Here is a 21,305-nt window from a genome sequence, read left to right on the forward strand (position 1 = left end):
AGTAACACGGCCTAGCCAGCCTAGCCCTAGTCGCTAAATAACTTTACAGTAACACAGCCTAGCCCTAGTCGCTAAATAACTTTACAGTAACACGGCCTAGCCAGCCTAGCCCTAGTCGCTAAATAACTTTACAGTAACACAGCCTAGCCCTAGTCGCTAAATAACTTTACAGTAACACGGCCTAGCCAGCCTAGCCCTAGTCGCTAAATAACTTTACAGTAACACGGCCTAGCCCTAGTCGCTAAATAACTTTACAGTAACACGGCCTAGCCAGCCTAGCCCTAGTCGCTAAATAACTTTACAGTAACACAGCCTAGCCCTAGTCGCTAAATAACTTTACAGTAACACGGCCTAGCCAGCCTAGCCCTAGTCGCTAAATAACTTTACAGTAACACGGCCTAGCCAGCCTAGCCCTAGTCGCTAAATAACTTTACAGTAACACGGCCTAGCCAGCCTAGCCCTAGTCGCTAAATAACTTTACAGTAACACGGCCTAGCCAGCCTAGCCCTAGTCGCTAAATAACTTTACAGTAACACGGCCTAGCCAGCCTAGCCCTAGTCGCTAAATAACTTTACAGTAACACGGCCTAGCCAGCCTAGCCCTAGTCGCTAAATAACTTTACAGTAACACAGCCTAGCCAGCCTAGCCCTAATCGCTAAATTACTTTACAGTAACACGGCCTAGCCAGCCTAGCCCTAGTCGCTAAATAACTTTACAGTAACACGGCCTAGCCCTAGTCGCTAAATAACTTTACAGTAACACGGCCTAGCCAGCCTAGCCCTAGTCGCTAAATAACTTTACAGTAACACAGCCTAGCCCTAGTCGCTAAATAACTTTACAGTAACACGGCCTAGCCAGCCTAGCCCTAGTCGCTAAATAACTTTACAGTAACACGGCCTAGCCAGCCTAGCCCTAGTCGCTAAATAACTTTACAGTAACACGGCCTAGCCAGCCTAGCCCTAGTCGCTAAATAACTTTACAGTAACACGGCCTAGCCAGCCTAGCCCTAGTCGCTAAATAACTTTACAGTAACACGGCCTAGCCAGCCTAGCCCTAGTCGCTAAATAACTTTACAGTAACACGGCCTAGCCAGCCTAGCCCTAGTCGCTAAATAACTTTACAGTAACACAGCCTAGCCAGCCTAGCCCTAATCGCTAAATTACTTTACAGTAACACGGCCTAGCCAGCCTAGCCCTAGTCGCTAAATAACTTTACAGTAACACGGCCTAGCCAGCCTAGCCCTAGTCGCTAAATAACTTTACAGTAACACGGCCTAGCCCTAGTCGCTAAATAACTTTACAGTAACACGGCCTAGCCAGCCTAGCCCTAGTCGCTAAATAACTTTACAGTAACACGGCCTAGCCAGCCTAGCCCTAGTCGCTAAATAACTTTACAGTAACACAACCTAGCCAGCCTAGCCCTAATCGCTAAATTGCTTTACAGTAACACGGCCTAGCCAGCCTAGCCCTAGTCGCTAAATAACTTTACAGTAACACGGCCTAGCCAGCCTAGCCCTAGTCGCTAAATAACTTTACAGTAACACGGCCTAGCCAGCCTAGCCCTAGTCGCTAAATAACTTTACAGTAACACGGCCTAGCCAGCCTAGCCCTAGTCGCTAAATAACTTTACAGTAACACGGCCTAGCCAGCCTAGCCCTAGTCGCTAAATTACTTTACAGTAACACGGCCTAGCCAGCCTAGCCCTAGTCACTAAATAACTTTACAGTAACACGGCCTACACCCCCAAAGAAGCAACGTCACCGGGCGTTTCCCCCATTGTTTGTGACACACTCTTTTAGTCTAGGCACAAATTAAGGATTGTGTCTTAATGCCTCTCTCTTTAACACCAAGTGATTTACAGTAACACAACCTAGTGAGGCAGGATCAGTCTTAATTAGTCCTAGTCCACTAAAGAACTTTACAGTAACACAACCTAGCCAGCCTTAGTCCCCTAGAGAGATTTACAGTAACACAACCTGGCCAGCCTAGCCCTAGTCCCCTATATCCTTTTACAGTAACACAACCTGGCCAGCCTAGCCCTAGTCCATTAAAGAACTTTACAGTAACAACCTAGCCAGCCTTAGTCCCCTAGAGAGATTTACAGTAACACAACCTGGACAGCCGAGCCCTAGTCCCCTAAATCCTTTTACAGTAACACAACCTAGCCAGCCTTAGGCCCCTAGAGAGATTTACAGTAACACAACCTGGCCAGCCCTAGTCCCATAAAGAGCAACAGCACAGTGAAAGACAAGGAAGAAACTATGATTTAAACAAGCTCACGTTGACTGACCAATTAAGGAGGGAGCCTTTAACTGTGCTCATATCCCGCTGTATGATTAAAGCACATGAAACGGTCATCAGGAGTCTCCCAGAGCAGGCAGCAGGCAGAGCAGGCAGCAGGCAGAGCAGACAGCAGGCAGCAGGCAGAGCAGGCAGCAGGCAGAGCAGGAAGAGCAGGCAGCAGGCAGAGCAGGCAGAGCAGGCAGCAGGCAGAGCAGGCAGAGCAGGCAGAGCAGGCAGCAGGCAGAGCAGGCAGAGCAGGCAGCAGGCAGAGCAGACAGCAGGCAGAGCAGGCAGAGCAGGCAGCAGGCAGAGCAGGCAGCAGGCAGAGCAGGCAGCAGACAGAGCAGGCAGAGCAGGCAGCAGGCAGAGCAGACAGAGCAGGCAGCAGGCAGAGCAGGCAGCAGGCAGAGCAGGCAGCAGACAGAGCAGGCAGAGCAGGCAGCAGGCAGAGCAGGCAGCAGGCAGAGCAGACAGAGCAGGCAGCAGGCAGCAGGCAGCAGACAGAGCAGGCAGAGCAGGCAGCAGGCAGAGCAGGCAGCAGACAGAGCAGGCAGAGCAGGCAGCAGGCAGAGCAGGCAGCAGGCAGAGCAGACAGAGCAGGCAGCAGGCAGCAGGCAGAGCAGGCAGCAGGCAGAGCAGGCAGCAGACGTCTTAATTGCAGCATTATGAACGCTGATAATTAGCCTTCACAGTTAGAGGTTCATGAAGAGAGGAGACACCCAGCTCTAGAAATAACTACTAATTATGTCACACAGGTAACAGACTAATACAAAATAGTCCATTTTAAAAACAACTTCTAATCTATCTTATTACAATCAAACCACATACGCTGACCTGATGGGGTTTTGCTGGCCGTCCAGCAACAACACCAGGCCTCAGTTGTATTTCTACAAACATGTATGTGTGTGTGTGTGTATAACTGTGTGTGTGTGTGTGTGTGTGTGTGTGTGTGTGTGTGTGTGTGTGTGTGTGTGTGTGTGTGTGTGTGTGTGTGTGTGTGTGTGTGAGTGTGTGTGTGTGTGTGTGTGTGTGTGTGTGCTCTGTGTGTGTGTGTGTAACTGTCTGTGTATGTGTGTGTGTTCTGTGTGTGTGTGTGTGCTCTGTGTATGTGTGTGTGTTCTGTGTGTGTGTGTGTGCTCTGTGTGTGTGTGTGTGTGTGTGTGTGTGTGTGTGTGTGTGTGTGTGTGTGTGTGTGTGTGTGTGTGTGTGTGTGTGTGTGCTCTGTGAGGTGGAGACAGAGAGCTGAGGTTCCCTGAGGTGGATTAATGAAAAGGCCTTTCATGGAAAAGTCATCAAGCAGAGAGAGGAGAGAGAAAGGTGGAAGGACATGTGGTGAGCTGCAGGATGCACCGGGAATGTGTGTGTGTGTGTGCTCTGTGTGTGTGTGTGTGTGTGTAACTGTGTGTGTATGTGTGTGTGCTCTGTGTGTGTGTGTGTGTGTGTGTGTATATGTGTCTGTGTGTGTGTATGAACAGAGCTGTGGGAATCTGAGCCATGGCGTGGAAGAGGACGTCTGGGTGAGATTTTAATTAAAGTCTGAGACAAGAGGTCACACACCATGCCCCCCCCCCCCCCCCCCCTCTCACAAACACACACTCTCTCTCTCTCACAAGGACTCAATTGACTTAATTTACAGCATTTAAAAGACACACTATTCTGTCCACTCCACTGTTCTGTCCACTCCACTATTCTGTCCACTCCACTATTCTGTCCACTCCACTGTTCTGTCCACTCCACTGTTCTGTCCACTCCACTGTTCTGTCCACTCCACTATTCTGTCCACTCCACTATTCTGTCCACTCCACTATTCTGTCCACTCCACTGTTCTGTCCACTCCACTGTTCTGTCCACTCCACTGTTCTGTCCACTCCACTATTCTGTCCACTCCACTATTCTGTCCACTCCGCTATTCTGTCCACTCCACTATTCTGTCCACTCCACTATTCTGTCCACTCCACTATTCTGTCCACTCCACTATTCTGTCCACTCCACTGTTCTGTCCACTCCACTGTTCTGTCCACTCCACTATTCTGTCCACTCCACTATTCTGTCCACTCCACTGTTCTGTCCACTCCACTATTCTGTCCACTCCACTGTTCTGTCCACTCCACTGTTCTGTCCACTCCACTATTCTGTCCACTCCACTGTTCTGTCCACTCCACTGTTCTGTCCACTCCACTATTCTGTCCACTCCACTGTTCTGTCCACTCCACTATTCTGTCCACTCCACTGTTCTGTCCACTCCACTATTCTGTCCACTCCACTATTCTGTCCACTCCACTGTTCGGTCCACTCCACTGAACCAGCCTAATCAGGTTAATACACAATCTTATTGAGGCCACCGGCTGAGAAAAACATACTGAGGAATACTGTACGCAGAAATGTGTGTGTGTGTGTGTGTGTGTGTGTGTGTGTGTGTGTGTGTGTGTGTGTGTGTGTGTGTGTGTGTGTGTGTGTGTGTGTGTGTGTGTGGGTATGAGTGTGTGTTACCTGAAACATGAAACGCTAACAGGAGGACACAGCAGCTGGAGCTTAGTGGAAGAGACAAAGCAGACACACACACACAGACACACAGGAACACACTCCATCCTCCCTGGAAACCACCAGCCCATCCAGTCTCACTTTGAAAACAGGTCATGAAAGACAGGGACGTGTTGCAGTCAAAACAGTGGAACAACTATTCTGTCAAGTAACCCTGACTGTACAGTACAAAGCTACTGGGTGGGAGGGTGGGGATGGCTGACTGGGTGACTGACTGGCTAACTGGGTGACTGGCTAACTGGGTGACTGGCTGACTGGCTAACTGGGTGACTGGCTAACTAGGTGACTGGCTCCCCAGCAGAGAGGGTAGCAGACTGGCTAACTGGATGACTGGATGACTGGATGACTGGATGACTGACTCCCCAGCAGAGAGGGTAGCAGTGTGTTTTAGGAAAAAGAGGAAAAGTCCATGTGATGCTGATCTCTTGTCATATCTATTTTATCCCCCCATCGCTCTCTCTCACACACACACACACACACACACACACACACACACACACACACACACACACACACACACACACACACACACACACACACGGTATTCCCAGCTGTGGAAAATATGTCTTGTCTGTCTGAGGGCCAAAGCCGTGTAATGAATGACAGTGCAGGCAGCAGAGACATGGAGCAGCCTGCCTGAATAATGATGTAATGACAATACAAGACAAGGTGAGGATGGAGTACTGCTCCTCCCCCTTTCCCTCTCTCTCACTCTCTCTCTATCTCTTTCTCCCTCTCTCTCTCCCTCCCTCTCTTCTTCCCTCTCTCTCTCTCTTCTGCCCTTTCTCTCTCTCTCTCTCTCCCTCTCTCCCTTTCTCTCTCCCTCTCTTCTTCTCTCTCCCTCTCTCCCTCCTCCACACACTCCTGTGTTCCCATGTCTTGTGTTTAATCCAGGCTGGGATAGGGAGAGGCACAGACTCCTGTTTGATCCCAGGAATCCTTTTAACTGATACCGGATCACATTCCATCACCGACATTCCAGGGGTCAAGAGTGGAGAGTACATGAAGACAGTGTGTGTGTGTGTGTGTGTGTGTGTGTGTGTGTGTGTGTGTGTGTGTGTGTACGCAGTACAGATATCACATTACACTGCTGTTATTGTGTATTAAGCCATCAGAGAGGATCAGAGAGGATCAGAGAGACCACACCCCCTGAGAGATGGCAGATGGCTTTTTCTAGCAGCACAGTAATAATGTCCCTGGCTATCATCACTGGCCCTAACACGCACATATGATCTCTGTCCTTACCCTTCACAACACAGACATGAGAGAGTATGTGTGTGTGTGCAGGAGAGTTTAATCACACTGTCAGATGAGAGGACCCTCTCTAAAGACATGAAAAGAACCAGAGTCAAAGGTGTGTCTCTCTCTCCCTCTATTCTCTCTCTCCCTCTATTCTCTCTCTCCCCCTCTATTCTCTCTCTCCCTCTATTCTCTCTCTCCCTCTATTCTCTCTCTCCCTCTATTCTCTCTCTCCCTCTATTCTCTCTCTCTCCCTCTATTCTCTCTCTCCCTCTATTCTCTCTTTCCCTCTATTCTCCCTCTCCCTCTATTCTCTCTCTCCCTCTATTCTCTCTCTCCCTCTATTCTCTCTCTCCCTCTATTCTCTCTCTCCCTCTATTCTATCTCTCCCTCTATTCTCTCTCTCCCTCTATTCTCTCTCCCTCTATTCTCTCTCTCCCTCTATTCTCTCTTTCCCTCTATTCTCCATCTCCCCCTCTATTCTCTCTCTCCCTCTATTCTCTCTCTCCCTCTATTCTCTCTCTCCCTCTATTCTCTCTCCTGACAGTGATGTTAAACTATAGGGTTTACTGTAACATCTGTTCTAGATTATTATCACTACAGATTAACAAGATCCATACATACAGGAAGAGATGACCAAGATCCATACATACAGGAAGAGATGACCAAGATCCATACATACAGGAAGAGATGACCAAGATCCATACATACAGGAAGAGATGACCAAGATCCATACATACAGGAAGAGATGACCAAGATCCATACATACAGGAAGAGATGACCAAGATCCATACATACAGGAAGAGATGACCAAGATCCATACATACAGGAAGAGATGACCAAGATCCATACATACAGGAAGAGATGAACAAGATCCATACATACAGGAAGAGATGACCAAGATCCATACATACAGGAAGAGATGACCAAGATCCATACATACAGGAAGAGATGACCAAGATCCATACATACAGGAAGAGATGACCAAGATCCATACATACAGGAAGAGATGACCAAGATCCATACATACAGGAAGAGATGACCAAGATCCATACATACAGGAAGAGATGACCAAGATCCATACATACAGGAAGAGATGAACAAGATCCATACATACAGGAAGAGATGAACAAGATCCATACATACAGGAAGAGATGAACAAGATCCATACATACAGGAAGAGATGACCAAGATCCATACATACAGGAAGAGATGACCAAGATCCATACATACAGGAAGAGATGACCAAGATCCATACATACAGGAAGAGATGACCAAGATCCATACATACAGGAAGAGATGACCAAGATCCATACATACAGGAAGAGATGACCAAGATCCATACATACAGGAAGAGATGACCAAGATCCATACATACAGGAAGAGATGAACAAGATCCATACATACAGGAAGAGATGAACAAGATCCATACATACAGGAAGAGATGAACAAGATCCATACATACAGGAAGAGATTACCAAGATCCATACATACAGGAAGAGATGAACAAGATCCATACATACAGGAAGAGATGACCAAGATCCATACATACAGGAAGAGATGACCAAGATCCATACATACAGGAAGAGATGAACAAGATCCATACATACAGGAAGAGATGACCAAGATCCATACATACAGGAAGAGATGACCAAGATCCATACATTCAGGAAGAGATGACCAAGATCCATACATTCAGGAAGAGATGAACAAGATCCATACATACAGGAAGAGATGACCAAGATCCATACATACAGGAAGAGATGACCAAGATCCATACATACAGGAAGAGATGACCAAGATCCATACATACAGGAAGAGATGAACAAGATCCATACATACAGGAAGAGATGACCAAGATCCATACATACAGGAAGAGATGACCAAGATCCATACATACAGGAAGAGATGAACAAGATCCATACATACAGGAAGAGATGACCAAGATCCATACATACAGGAAGAGATGACCAAGATCCACACATACAGGAAGAGATGACCAAGATCCACACATACAGGAAGAGATGACCAAGATCCATACATACAGGAAGAGATGACCAAGATCCATACATACAGGAAGAGATGACCAAGATCCATACATACAGGAAGAGATGACCAAGATCCATACATACAGGAAGAGATGACCAAGATCCATACATACAGGAAGAGATGACCAAGATCCATACATACAGGAAGAGATGAACAAGATCCATACATACAGGAAGAGATGACCAAGATCCATACATACAGGAAGAGATGACCAAGATCCATACATACAGGAAGAGATGACCAAGATCCATACATACAGGAAGAGATGACCAAGATCCATACATACAGGAAGAGATGACCAAGATCCATACATACAGGAAGAGATGACCAAGATCCATACATACAGGAAGAGATGACCAAGATCCATACATACAGGAAGAGATTAACCAAGATCCATACATACAGGAAGAGATGACCAAGATCCATACATACAGGAAGAGATGAACAAGATCCATACATACAGGAAGAGATGAACAAGATCCATACATACAGGAAGAGATGAACAAGATCCATACATACAGGAAGAGATGAACAAGATCCATACATACAGGAAGAGATGAACAAGATCCATACATACAGGAAGAGATGACCAAGATCCATACATACAGGAAGAGATGACCAAGATCCATACATACAGGAAGAGATGACCAAGATCCATACATACAGGAAGAGATGACCAAGATCCATACATACAGGAAGAGATGACCAAGATCCATACATACAGGAAGAGATGACCAAGATCCATACATACAGGAAGAGATGAACAAGATCCATACATACAGGAAGAGATGAACAAGATCCATACATACAGGAAGAGATGACCAAGATCCATACATACAGGAAGAGATGAACAAGATCCATACATACAGGAAGAGATGACCAAGATCCATACATACAGGAAGAGATGACCAAGATCCATACATACAGGAAGAGATGACCAAGATCCATACATACAGGAAGAGATGACCAAGATCCATACATACAGGAAGAGATGAACAAGATCCATACATACAGGAAGAGATGACCAAGATCCATACATACAGGAAGAGATGAACAAGATCCATACATACAGGAAGAGATTACCAAGATCCATACATACAGGAAGAGATGACCAAGATCCATACATACAGGAAGAGATGACCAAGATCCATACATACAGGAAGAGATGACCAAGATCCATACATACAGGAAGAGATGACCAAGATCCATACATACAGGAAGAGATGACCAAGATCCATACATACAGGAAGAGATGAACAAGATCCATACATACAGGAAGAGATGACCAAGATCCATACATACAGGAAGAGATGAACAAGATCCATACATACAGGAAGAGATGACCAAGATCCATACATACAGGAAGAGATGAACAAGATCCATACATACAGGAAGAGATGACCAAGATCCATACATACAGGAAGAGATGAACAAGATCCATACATACAGGAAGAGATGACCAAGATCCATACATACAGGAAGAGATGACCAAGATCCATACATACAGGAAGAGATGAACAAGATCCATACATACAGGAAGAGATGACCAAGATCCATACATACAGGAAGAGATGAACAAGATCCATACATACAGGAAGAGATGACCAAGATCCATACATACAGGAAGAGATGAACAAGATCCATACATACAGGAAGAGATGACCAAGATCCATACATACAGGAAGAGATGACCAAGATCCATACATACAGGAAGAGATGAACAAGATCCATACATACAGGAAGAGATGAACAAGATCCATACATACAGGAAGAGATGAACAAGATCCATACATACAGGAAGAGATGAACAAGATCCATACATACAGGAAGAGATGACCAAGATCCATACATACAGGAAGAGATTACCAAGATCCATACATACAGGAAGAGATGACCAAGATCCATACATACAGGAAGAGATGACCAAGATCCATACATACAGGAAGAGATGAACAAGATCCATACATACAGGAAGAGATGACCAAGATCCATACATACAGGAAGAGATGACCAAGATCCATACATACAGGAAGAGATGAACAAGATCCATACATACAGGAAGAGATGAACAAGATCCATACATACAGGAAGAGATGAACAAGATCCATACATACAGGAAGAGATGAACAAGATCCATACATACAGGAAGAGATGAACAAGATCCATACATACAGGAAGAGATGAATAACTAACATGTATATCTCAAAGATAAACTATCTTTAAACTGGAGACATATCATTGGGAAACAGGATTTGCCCTGGACTTGTTATGATGTGCTTGCTGTAACTAAATGGAACCTTGTCTTTGTGTGAGAGACAAGAAGATCAGATTGCCTCGTTAAACAAAGGTTCTCTGTCGGGAACTGGTACTATTCTAAGTTACTGGCATGAACATAAACGCCTGTGATCTCAACCGCGTCTCATTGGTGTGTAACTGTGGATTATGACTGAGGTCTGAGTGAAGCCAAAACTAAAGGCTTTGACTCAGAGTGGCGTCACTGGTGAGTCACATGTAGTTGCTGGAGAGGCTGTTGTGGAACAAACCCGGTCCAAGACATGTAAGACTGGATGGTTCATATGAGTAAATTAATAAATGTCAACAGTAGCCTTTTAACAAGAAATAAGTCTTTAACCTGTAAAAAGCTGGAGAGGACAGAGGCTAAACCAACTCTTTCCCCAACAGCATTTTCACTTTCAAAATGCACTGAACAACTGATTAAGGCATAATCAAATAAATCACACTCTTTCTGATATTAACTTTTTAATTTCCTGGGTCAAGAATGTGTTCAGTGTTTGTCCCAAATGGCACCCTGTCCCCCTATGTAGTGCACTACTTTTGACGATGGCCCACAGAGCTTTGGTCAAAAGTAGTGCACTACATAAGAAATAGGGTGCCGTTTGAGACGCGAACTCTGTCATCTCAGTGCTAATGAGCCAAACAGCAGGTCACACAGAGTTACAGAGACCAGCCTATTTACATAATTAAATCATAAATATAGAGAAATAGACATCTCAAAGTGTATGTCTCCAGTGATGAGCTCATCCTCGGGGCTACAACTGATTGATACGAGAAGGCAGTTACACTACACGCAGAACACGACGAGAGAGAAACAGCCAGTCAGCAGCGCCCTGATTTAAACGGCCGCTTTGGGCCAAATGAAAATTAATTAATTTCTGTGAAGAATCAATTTCTCAGAGTAACTAACAGTGTTAAATGCAAAGAGATGGGGGAGAGAGAGAGAGAGAGATCGTGTTTGTGTGCGCTCCGCAAAATCCCCCCATTACGCACACCTACACATAATTGCAGAGACTCAGTTTGAGCCACTGAAACACTTTTAAAAGATTGGAAAAGGTGCCATTATTTCAACAACGTTGCGTTGTTCGGTCGCTTCAACTCTTTATAAAGACATCAGAGATAGATGAGGGCACCATGGAAACCAACTCACCTGGCGTTAGTACAGTCGTTGTACAGCGTCTCGAAGTCTCTCCTGGAGATGAGTTTACACCGGTTCACTCCCGGTTGAATAGCTCCGAGGCCCCGGAGGATGCGGACCTGTTCCACGTTACAGACCACCGGTGTGATCTGGAGCCGCTTCAGCTTGGTATAGACCGTGTGCAGTCCGCCGACCAAGTGTTTCAGAAACAGGTCGAACGCCTGCGGGAGGCAGATTAGCTCGTTGTCTTTTACCGTGAAAGAGGCGAGCTTGGCGCCTCTGACCTCGACCATTTTAACCTCGTTGTTTTGCGGAGTGTTCTCAACCGGCGACGGGGTAGAATACACCGGTTTACAGGGCAGGACGTCGACCGGTGCGCCAGGGCTACCGACAGGGACTGGTAAGAGGTCCACGCTGAAAGGGTTCAGTCCGGTGGGCGCGATAGACGGTGAAGGGGATGAGGACGTGGTTGCTGGTGGCGGAGAGTTGGTCGCCGGTGAAGTCTGTATCGGAGGCGGTTGGACGAGAGGAACCGAGGGCATGAGAGCAGCCGGAGAGGCCATGATCCAAATCTGTATTTTAAAAAAAAAAACAAGCTGAAAGTCTCGAAAGTCAAGTGTAGTCTAAAAAAAGTGTCTGCGAGAGAAACAGAAATCAAAGAGTTGAGAGCTCGTCGGTAGTTTTTTTTTTTTAAGCTGAGAAATGTCGGAGATGCAGTGAGTGGGATAAAGGGTCCGTGCGTCAGGTTACCGATGACAGAATTGAGCTAGAGTGAGGAGCTCGCGGACGGGATGATACTGTCACATCATGAAAAAGAGGAGGAGCCTCTAAATATTCTTAGAAAAACATCACACGCATCTGTTGACCGTGTTCAGAATATGCGGTCCATTAGGCCAGAATAAAACTGGAATAGAAACTGAACACCTTGATGAATAATTTGTATAAGCAGCACAAGCTCCGGAGATAACGCCACTGAATTTTAACTGTAGGATGTTGACTATTCAGAGTGTGGAAGCTGCCCACTGTTTATAAATAATAACCCCCCCAAAAGGGCCCTCTACGGGGGGAGAAGAGGGACAGACAAGAGGACCCTGACTTTAACCTCTGACCCTCCTCAAGCCGCCACCCCATCATCCTGTCACACACCACATTAGGGACTGAGCCTCCACAACCCCTCGAATGCATACCCTTGACAGTTCCCTGCTAATGCTGATGAAGACTGAGGTTTGGAGACTCTCTTCTCTGCACACACAAAAAAAAAGCATATAGGCTAATTGAGTCCGCTCAAAAATATAAATAATGACACTAGCACTGACTTCGCTGATTATCGAGGAAGAAATGTGCTGAAAACAGCCAGTTTCCATCCACTTGGCCACATTTTCCAACCAGAGATGTTTCCATAAAAATGACTTTTTGCAGGTAGAAAACTGTGCGTGATGACGTACACTACCATTCAAAAGTTTGGAGTCACTTAGAAATGTCCTTGTTTTTCTAAGAAAAGCACTGTTTTTGTCCATTTAAAATAACATCAAATTGATCAGAAATACAGTGTAGACATTGTTAATGTTGTAAATGACTATTGTAGCTGGAAAAGGCAGATTTTTTAATGGAATATCTACATAGAAGGCCAGCATCCCGGAGTCCTCTCTTCACTGTTGAGGGGTCTGTTTCTCAAACTAGACACTCTAATGTACTTGTCCTCTTGCTCAGTTGGGGACCGGAGCCTCTTTCTATTCTGGTTAGCGCCAGTTTGCGCTGTTCTGTGAAGGGAGTATTACACAGCGTTGTATGAGATCTTCAGTTTCTTGGCAATTTCTCGCATGGAATAGCCTTCATTTCTCAGAACAAGAATAGACTGATGAGTTTCAGAAGAAAGTTCTTTGTTTCTGGCCATTTTGAGCCTGTACTCGAACCCACAAATGCTGACCTTCCAGATACGCAACTAGTCTAAAGAAGGCCAGTTTTATTGCTTCTTTAATCAGGACAACAGTTTTCAGCTGTGCTAACATAATTGCAAACAGGTTTTCTAATGATCAGTTAGCCGTTTAAAATGATAAACTTGGATTAGCTAACACAACATGCCATTGGAACACAGGAGTGATGGTTGCTGATAATGGGCCTCTGTAGCCTATGTAGATATTCATAAAAAATCTGCCGTTTCCCATCTACAATAGTCATTTACAACAATAACAATGTCTACACTGTATTTCTGATTAACTTGATATTATTTTAATGGACAAAATGGAGCAAAACAAGGACATTTCTAAGTGATCCCAAACGTTTGAACGGTTGTGTACGTGCAATTCAAAATGTATTCTGCCGTTAAATTCCTAAATGCCGAATGAAAAATAGTTAAATGCGGTTTCATCGCATTTTCATCACTACTGATGGTGTTGTCACAAAAACTGTTGCGTTAGCCTTTAGGACTATAAAAAATGTTCCCACGTTGGTATTGGCGCATGCGCTCTAGCCAACAGCTGGTAGATGCGGGTAGGCTACCTACATTATGAGATTATTATGTTTAAGAGCGATATTATTTTTATTTGTCAAAGCAGCCAAGCATCGACCATCATGTCACCAGAATCAGACCCTGGATATTTATTGGAAAGGAGCATCAAGCTCATCACCTTGCACTTTCACCACCCTGTGAAGTTCATCATAACTTATTTCATCTGTAGCCTAATAAGCTGCATGCTTTCCCGAGTCGTAGTGGGAGGACCACACAACATGTCATCTGTAGCCTAATAAACTGCATGCTTTCCCGAGTCGTAGTGGGAGGACCACACAACATGTCATCGCCTGACACCAAGATCTCTTCGATATGATGGTTATTATATCAATATTTGCGCATAAAGGCGTTTGAACCGCTATTTCTCGCATAATGAATTTTAGCGACACAAAAAAAAGATCCCACCATGTCGAACGAACAAATTGTCTTTCGGCATTTATGAAATTGCACCGGCATTTCATGTTTCCACCAGCCTGGTCGGGACTTTTTCCACGCGTCAGGAAATTCATTCGCATGAAATGGATGGGATGGAAACGTGATTAGTGACATGCGGTTGTCTCACTTAGTTACTTTAAGATGAATGCACAACAATGCACTAACTGTAAATCGCTCTGGATTCGAGCATCTGCTAAATTACACAAATGTTTAAAAAAAAAAACACAAAAAAAAACACCTTATCTGTAAATTAAAGGCATCAAGTGAACATTGTGGATATGGGAGCTTTTCGATGCGCGGTAGTTTTGTCCGGTATATAGCCTCGTCTCCATAGGAATGCACAGTGCTTTAACGGAGCATCACGTTGATAATGATCTAAGTCACAGAGGGAGAGAAGAAAACCTCAAGAGAGCGTGTTATGAAGAGGAGGTGGAGAGAAACGTCTCTTTATTCAGCTTAAAGGTCTTTTCACTCTTTTCTTCCTGCTTCCCCGTCCCTCTTTTGAATAAGCCTCTTGTGTTTTTTAATTGGCTGGAATTAATCTTAGGGATGTAGATGCCCGATTTGCATTCATTAAAAGTCAACTGAAGAAGTCAAGCTTGATTCTAATCAAATTTGCTTAATTATGCTTAGCTTTCAGCATCTCCCAGGAGAGAAGAGAGAGAGAACTTCACTTTTGTCTTTGGAAACTCCTGCTCTATCTCCTGCTGAGATGGCTTTTTACCAGCAAATAGACATTTAAAATGTCAGGACTCACTAAAAGACATGGAGAGGGGGAATTGCCACCTATTGGAGGAAAAAGTCTATGCCACGGCTCTGAAACCTGCGGCCCACGGGCCAGATGCGGCCCAGTCGCCGGTTTATAGCGGCACATTGATTTACACACATAATATCAGAAGTGTACTTCAATGTCAAATGTCAAACCATCCAGACAGTAATAAACCTCATATAGGGCACCAAATTCCACCCAAAACATATTTGAAAAGCTGAAGGCCACTGTGTGAGGGCTCTCTGTCGCTGCAGAAGAATGGTGTAGTGACCATAGAAATATAATGACTAGAACTGACATTCCCATTCTATTTCTGTAATAGATAATTATATATTTATGGTGGTGACATCCTGTGTCTGTTAGTCAGTGTGCTGTCTGTACCACTCTACCCTGCAGGGGTAGATACTCAGGACAACCACATCAGACTGATGAGGCATAAATACCACTCTATCCATTCTCATTAAGTAAATAACAACATATTTAACGCTTCATCTCTATCAAGAGGCCTCGGGTCAGTGGTTGAGGAAGAGCAAGAGAAATAGAGAGAGGTAGCAAAGAGAGAGACATAGATAAAGAGAGAGAAAGAGAGAGTAAAGAGAGAGAGACAGAGATAAAGAGAGAGAGAGAGAGAGAAAAAAAAGAGAGAGAGGTAGTACAGAGAGAGACAGAGATAAAAAGAGAGAGAGGTAGTACAGAGAGAGACAGAGATAAAGAGAGAGAGAGAGAGAGTAAAGAGAGAGACAGAGACAGAGATAAAGAGAGTAAAGAGAGAGACAGAGATAAAAAGAGAGAGAGGTAGTAAAGAGAGAGACAGAGATAAAGAGAGAGAGAGAGAGAGGAAAGAGAGAGACAGAGACAGAGATAAAGAGAGTAAAGAGAGAGATAGAGAAAGAGAGAGAGAGAGAGTAAAGAGAGAGACAGAGATAAAGAGAGAGAGATAGAGAGTAAAGAGAGAGACAGACATAAAAAGAGAGAGAGGTAGTAAAGAGAGAGAGAGAGAGAGTAAAGAGAGAGAGAGAGAGTAAAGAGAGAGACAGAGAGACAGGTAGTACAGAGAGAGACAGAGATAAAAAGAGAGACAGAGATAAAGAGAGAGAGAGAGGTAGTACAGAGAGAGACAGAGATAAAAAGAGAGACAGAGATAAAGAGAGAGAGAGAGGTAGTACAGAGAGAGACAGAGATAAAGAGAGGGAGATTTAGAAATCTGTCCCAACCACTCTCAGCCATAATCCTAACAGACAAGCCTTTCCGTCAGGAGCTGAATCAGCCATTAGGACCCAAATCAACACAGAGTTCCAGAATGCTCCCGTGTCATCCATGATAATGGAAATTGATTATGCATATGGAAATGAGCTGTAGTCCGCGGCAACGTGACCTTCAGCGGTGCTAATTGAAACAAGTGTGGAGCCTCAGCGTCAGTTATCAGGCCTAACAGCACACCATAAATCATCATGAAGACCCCTGTCACAACACGACCCAGTAGAACGGATGTGTTGTTTTTCTCTCCCTGTATCAGACCAGTCTGAACATGTCCGTGGGTTAGATCCCTGGGTTAATAGGACCAGATGAGGCTTTAGTACCGGATGAACAGACACAGTTCAGACTCATGTAGGTGTGGAGATGGAGAGAGAGAGAGGGAGAGGGAGAGGGAGAGGGAGAGAGTGAGAAGGAAAGAAAGAAAGAAAAAGAGAGAGAGGGAGGGAGAGAGAGAATGAAATAAAATGAGGGAGAGAGAGAGAGAGATTTAAAGAAAATGAGGGAGAGAGAGAGAAAGAGAGAGAGAGAGAAAGAGAGGAGGGGAGCGAGAGAGAGAGAGAGGAGAGAGAGAGAAAGAGAGAGGGGGTAGGGAGAGAGAGAGGAGAGAGAGAGAAAGAGAGAGGGGGTAGGGAGAGAGAGCGAGAGAGACAGAGAGGGGGGGAGAGAGCAAGAGAGAGGAGAGAGAGCTGATGTGGTGATGATGGGGATTGATTTAGTTAGAGTTTGAGGTGAGGAGGTAACGAACGGTGCCAGTGACACAGAACAGGTTGAAGGAGAAGAAGAGAGTAATGAGCCAGATACACTTGATCTCGCCTAATTTCTGTGTCCAAAGCAGCATACTTGTTTTTCTTAGTTGAGTTGACTCAATTTGACCTTGTGCATCCAACTGAGAAAAAAAACTGTGTTGAGTGAGTGAGAAAAATAGCCAACACTCTGAGAAAAAAAGGTGCTATCTAGAAGCTAAAAGGATTCTTCAGCTGTCCCCATTGCAGAACCCTTTGAAGAACCCGTTTTGGTTTCAGGGAGAATCCTTTCCACAGAGGGTGTTACATGAAACCCCAAAAGGTTCTACCTGGAACCAAAAAAAGGGTTCTACCTGGAACCAAAAAAAAGGGTTCTACCTGGAACCAAAAAAAAGGGTTCTACCTGGAACCAAAAAAAGGGTTCTACTTGGAACCAAAAAAAAGGGTTCTACCTGGAACCAAAAAAAAGGGTTCTACCTGGAACCAAAAAAAGGGTTCTACCTGGAACCAAAAAAAAGGGTTCTACCTGGAACCAAAAAAAAGGTTCTACCAGGAACCGAAAAGGGTTCTCCTATGGGAACAGCCTAAGAACCCTTTTGGAACCCTTTTTTCTAAGAGTGTACATATCAAGTCAACTGACGGAGAGGCAAAGTTAGGTGTAATTAGTAGATTGTAGATGTTCCTAGTGAAGAAGCAGCTCACTGGTCAGAGAAAGACAGGAGTAAACTGGTAATACAGTTGAAATGAAGTATGAGAGGTCAACAGAGTCGCCACATAAAGAGATGATGAGTTATCGAAAAAGTATAAAGTCAATCTCGTTGTGGAAGATTGAATTAACATAAATTGTTGACGACTAGAGGTGATTATGGAGAATACATTTATGAACCAAACAATATACAACAGCCACTGATTGAGAACAGATGTTGTCCACCTGTTAAACACAGGATCCTAGAGTGCAATTCACTGCGTCAATGAGTCGTCCCAATAATCTAATCAAGGGAAATATAATATATATAATCATATCCATCATTACATAGTTGAACACACAAAATTCTAATTTGATAAAGGATATTTCATTATAAAGTGTAGAGACACAAGGGAGTTTCCCCGGCGAGGCCTCTGTGAAGGTTGCAGCTATCACTGATCACTGGCCTCATGGATCCTTATTCAATTAACAACACTCTAATGAACGCAATTCATTAATGAATGAATGAATGAACGAATAATAGAGGCACTATATGTTAAGCGTCTAGGTAGATAGAGGAATAGCTCATTATAGATCAAACCTAATCGTATTGGAACCTGTCCAAAAAAAAACAACAAAGTCACTTAAAGACGTTGGGAAGTTGTTCAACACAATCAATCCATTCTCTTCTCTAATGAGCTTTAACGATGCTCTTAATGGTTTATTATCCAATATCCTAGTTATGAATATTAAAGGAATTAAGCAAGCAGAAGAGTTTACACTGTTATCAATCGGTATTTTGTATTGACAAGGTCAACGTTAAACAAAAACAGTCCCTGAAAAGAACGCTGGATGTTTATCTTGATGTAGACGAGGCTCCTCAGATAACCACTAGACACGTGATATGGATCAACCTACTGGGCATTGAAAGTACAAAAGGCAGAAACATAAACTCAGCAAAAAAAGAAACGTCCTCAGGCCTACAAGCCCTCAGTCCAGCCTCTCTCAGCCTATTGCGGACAGTCTGAGCACTGATGGAGGGATTGTGCGTTCCTGGTGTAACTCGGGCAGTTGTTGTTGCTATCCTGTACCTGTCCCTCAGGTGTGATGTTCAGATGCACCGATCCTGTGCAGGTGATGTTACACATGGTCTGCCACTGCGAGGACGATCAGCTGTCCATCCTGTCTCCCTGTAGAGCTGTCTTAGGCGTCTCACAGTAAGGACATTGCAATTCATTGCCCTGGCCACATCTGCAGTCCTCATGCCTCCTTGCAGTATGCCTAAGGCACGTTCACGCAGATGAGCAGGGACCCTGGGCATCTTTCTTTTGGTGTTTTTCAGAGTCAGTAGAAAGGCCTCTTTAGTGTCCTAAGTTTTCATAACTGTGACCTTAATTACCTACCGTCTTTAAGCTGTTAGTGTCTTAACGACTGTACCACAGGTGCATGGGAAACAGTGTTTCAACCCTGTCCAATGAAGATCTGTGGAGTTGTTTGGATTTTTACTAATTATCTTTGAAAGACAGGGTCCTGAAAAAGGGCCGTTTCTTTTTTTTCTGAGTTTAACATTTAATATTATAGAAAGGTAAAGGAATAGCTGATTTTCACGTAAGGTGACAATGTTGAAAGTCCTAATGTTTTTCTTCAAGGGGGTCGCCTAATGTACAGTAGAATTCACAGCCACAGGAGTACTATAGCAACGAGTGTAGGTACATCTTTGTTGCCATGGCGAAACACTAATGAAATCTTTCCAGCAGTCATATTAAAGGCAACAGATGCATTAAGGCAGAAATAATCATTCATCTGCAGAGCAATTAGTGGGACTGTCAGAGCTAGTGCTGCCTGTTGAAAATACCCAACACAGTGTCATTAATTAAAGCATTTAATGTTCCACACGATCGGTCATGTCACGAGACTATTACCACACGAAATGCACTGAATGTTACTGATGTAAGTATACATTCCATTTACAGTGAAATGAATGACGGTGAACTAGCCTAAACACAGATACACCATTCAATAAGCGCCAAGAGAAGAGGTGTGGATTTGCAAGGATAAGCATGTTGAGGTTGTGCTGACCTTTGACACCTCCTGATCTCAGTAGCTGTGATTCGTAGAAGTAAGATGAATCATTTCACAGACGAAGACAACACGATAAGACATCTGGTGCTTTTTACAAAGGGCCAGAGAAGAAGATGAACAGAGTATCCAGATGAAACAGGGAGATCAAACACACTTGGGGCCAGAGGACACTGAACACAAAGCCTGCCATTCAAAGCCTCTGTCGGTGCTGCCTCTCTATCTCCTGAGGGGCTCAGACGTTAGGAGGGGAAGACATAAATGCTGACACAGAAACCTCCCGCTCCGCGTCTGAGGAGGGTCTTAAGCTGTCAGAGGGTGCTTAGGAGAGCGCTAGTCTGGATGAAGAAACCACGCACAGTGCATTATCACTTCAGGCTTCTGGAGGGAACCAGCCAATGATAGTGTGTGTGTGTAGAAGTTATCTTGTCTGATGAGGTTTATCTCAGGATGAATGAGTAATGTGTCTACGGTGCATGTTTTTCTTCTTCACAGGAACAACTGTCACGGAGATGGCAGAGGTTTGATCTTTATGCGGAGAAGAAAACGCTAGCTTCTGTTCAATACCCTCTGACATGTCTCTGGGAGGGGGAGTACAGGCAGGTGATCAAAGTACAAGTCAAGTGTCAGGAGTGTTTTTGTTGACGATGTTCATTAATAGAGGCCACTCAAAACCCTCTCTTTGATCACTTTCTGCTGACGAGGACAGTATCCATCAAATGGATTAAATGAAACGCGGGCCAGTGAAGAAATACAATTACTTAAGTTATGCAAATTGAGTGTATGTTCTGTTATTGTGGCAATGACCTGTTTTACCAGCTATAATATGAGCGAGAACCTTTACTGACCATTGATAGTGACATAGCGACCTCATGTGGCCATTTTTTATTCAGCGCATCTCGAGATTTGCGTGTCAAAAACAACAATCTCGAACAATTCTGGACGAACTCGACCACCGTACTCGATACCCTTTCCCCTCTATCTCACTATGTTTTTTTTTTTTCTTTCTAACTTTTAGTTACTATAGCTAATTTTGTACCTTCATTTTGCAGTGCCTTTACACAGACAGTCATTATATATATATTTTTCGTTTTCCATCATGTTCACGACCACCGGTTCCCGAGGGCTCGGTAAGTACCAGACTAGTTGATTCGTGTACGAGTGTTTTCGCTCGGTCCTGTCTCGCAGCTTTGCACTGTCATTCATTCTAGATGAATCTTAAGTATTTGAACGGGTCACATCGTCGTTTCTACGCGTACAATCGACGATTCGAGCCTTTACCAT

At 44.4% G+C, this 21,305-nt stretch overlaps 2 protein-coding genes across 6 annotated transcripts in view; one reads left to right on the plus strand and one right to left on the minus strand.

The window, feature by feature from the left end:
* The window catches only part of dachc (dachshund c), a 94,854-nt gene extending 82,506 nt beyond the window's left edge, over window positions 1-12,348 (minus strand). Inside the window, exon 1 of one of the 2 annotated variants that reach the window (XM_036951479.2) lies at window positions 11,557-12,348. In XM_036951479.2, the coding sequence (XP_036807374.2) occupies window positions 11,557-12,107 (551 nt within the window). In that variant the 5' untranslated portion in view covers window positions 12,108-12,348. The remainder of the gene's footprint in view (window positions 1-11,556) is intronic. The other variant, XM_036951480.2, reaches the window with a different exon arrangement.
* An 8,588-nt stretch (window positions 12,349-20,936) lies between these two features.
* The window catches only part of ubac2 (UBA domain containing 2), a 28,092-nt gene continuing 27,723 nt past the window's right edge, over window positions 20,937-21,305 (plus strand). For 3 of the 4 annotated variants that reach the window (XR_016488269.1, XM_090207179.1, XM_090207181.1), the window contains exon 1: window positions 20,937-21,151. Coding sequence is in view for 2 of the 4 variants with exons in the window: in XM_090207179.1 (XP_090063305.1) it covers window positions 21,121-21,151 (31 nt within the window). In the remaining 2 variants the exon portion in view is untranslated. The remainder of the gene's footprint in view (window positions 21,152-21,305) is intronic. The other variant, XM_090207185.1, reaches the window with a different exon arrangement.

This window comes from Oncorhynchus mykiss, chromosome 18, assembly GCF_057628025.1.
Source record: "Oncorhynchus mykiss isolate SJ-2025 chromosome 18, ASM5762802v1, whole genome shotgun sequence".
Classification (NCBI taxonomy): domain Eukaryota; kingdom Metazoa; phylum Chordata; class Actinopteri; order Salmoniformes; family Salmonidae; genus Oncorhynchus; species Oncorhynchus mykiss.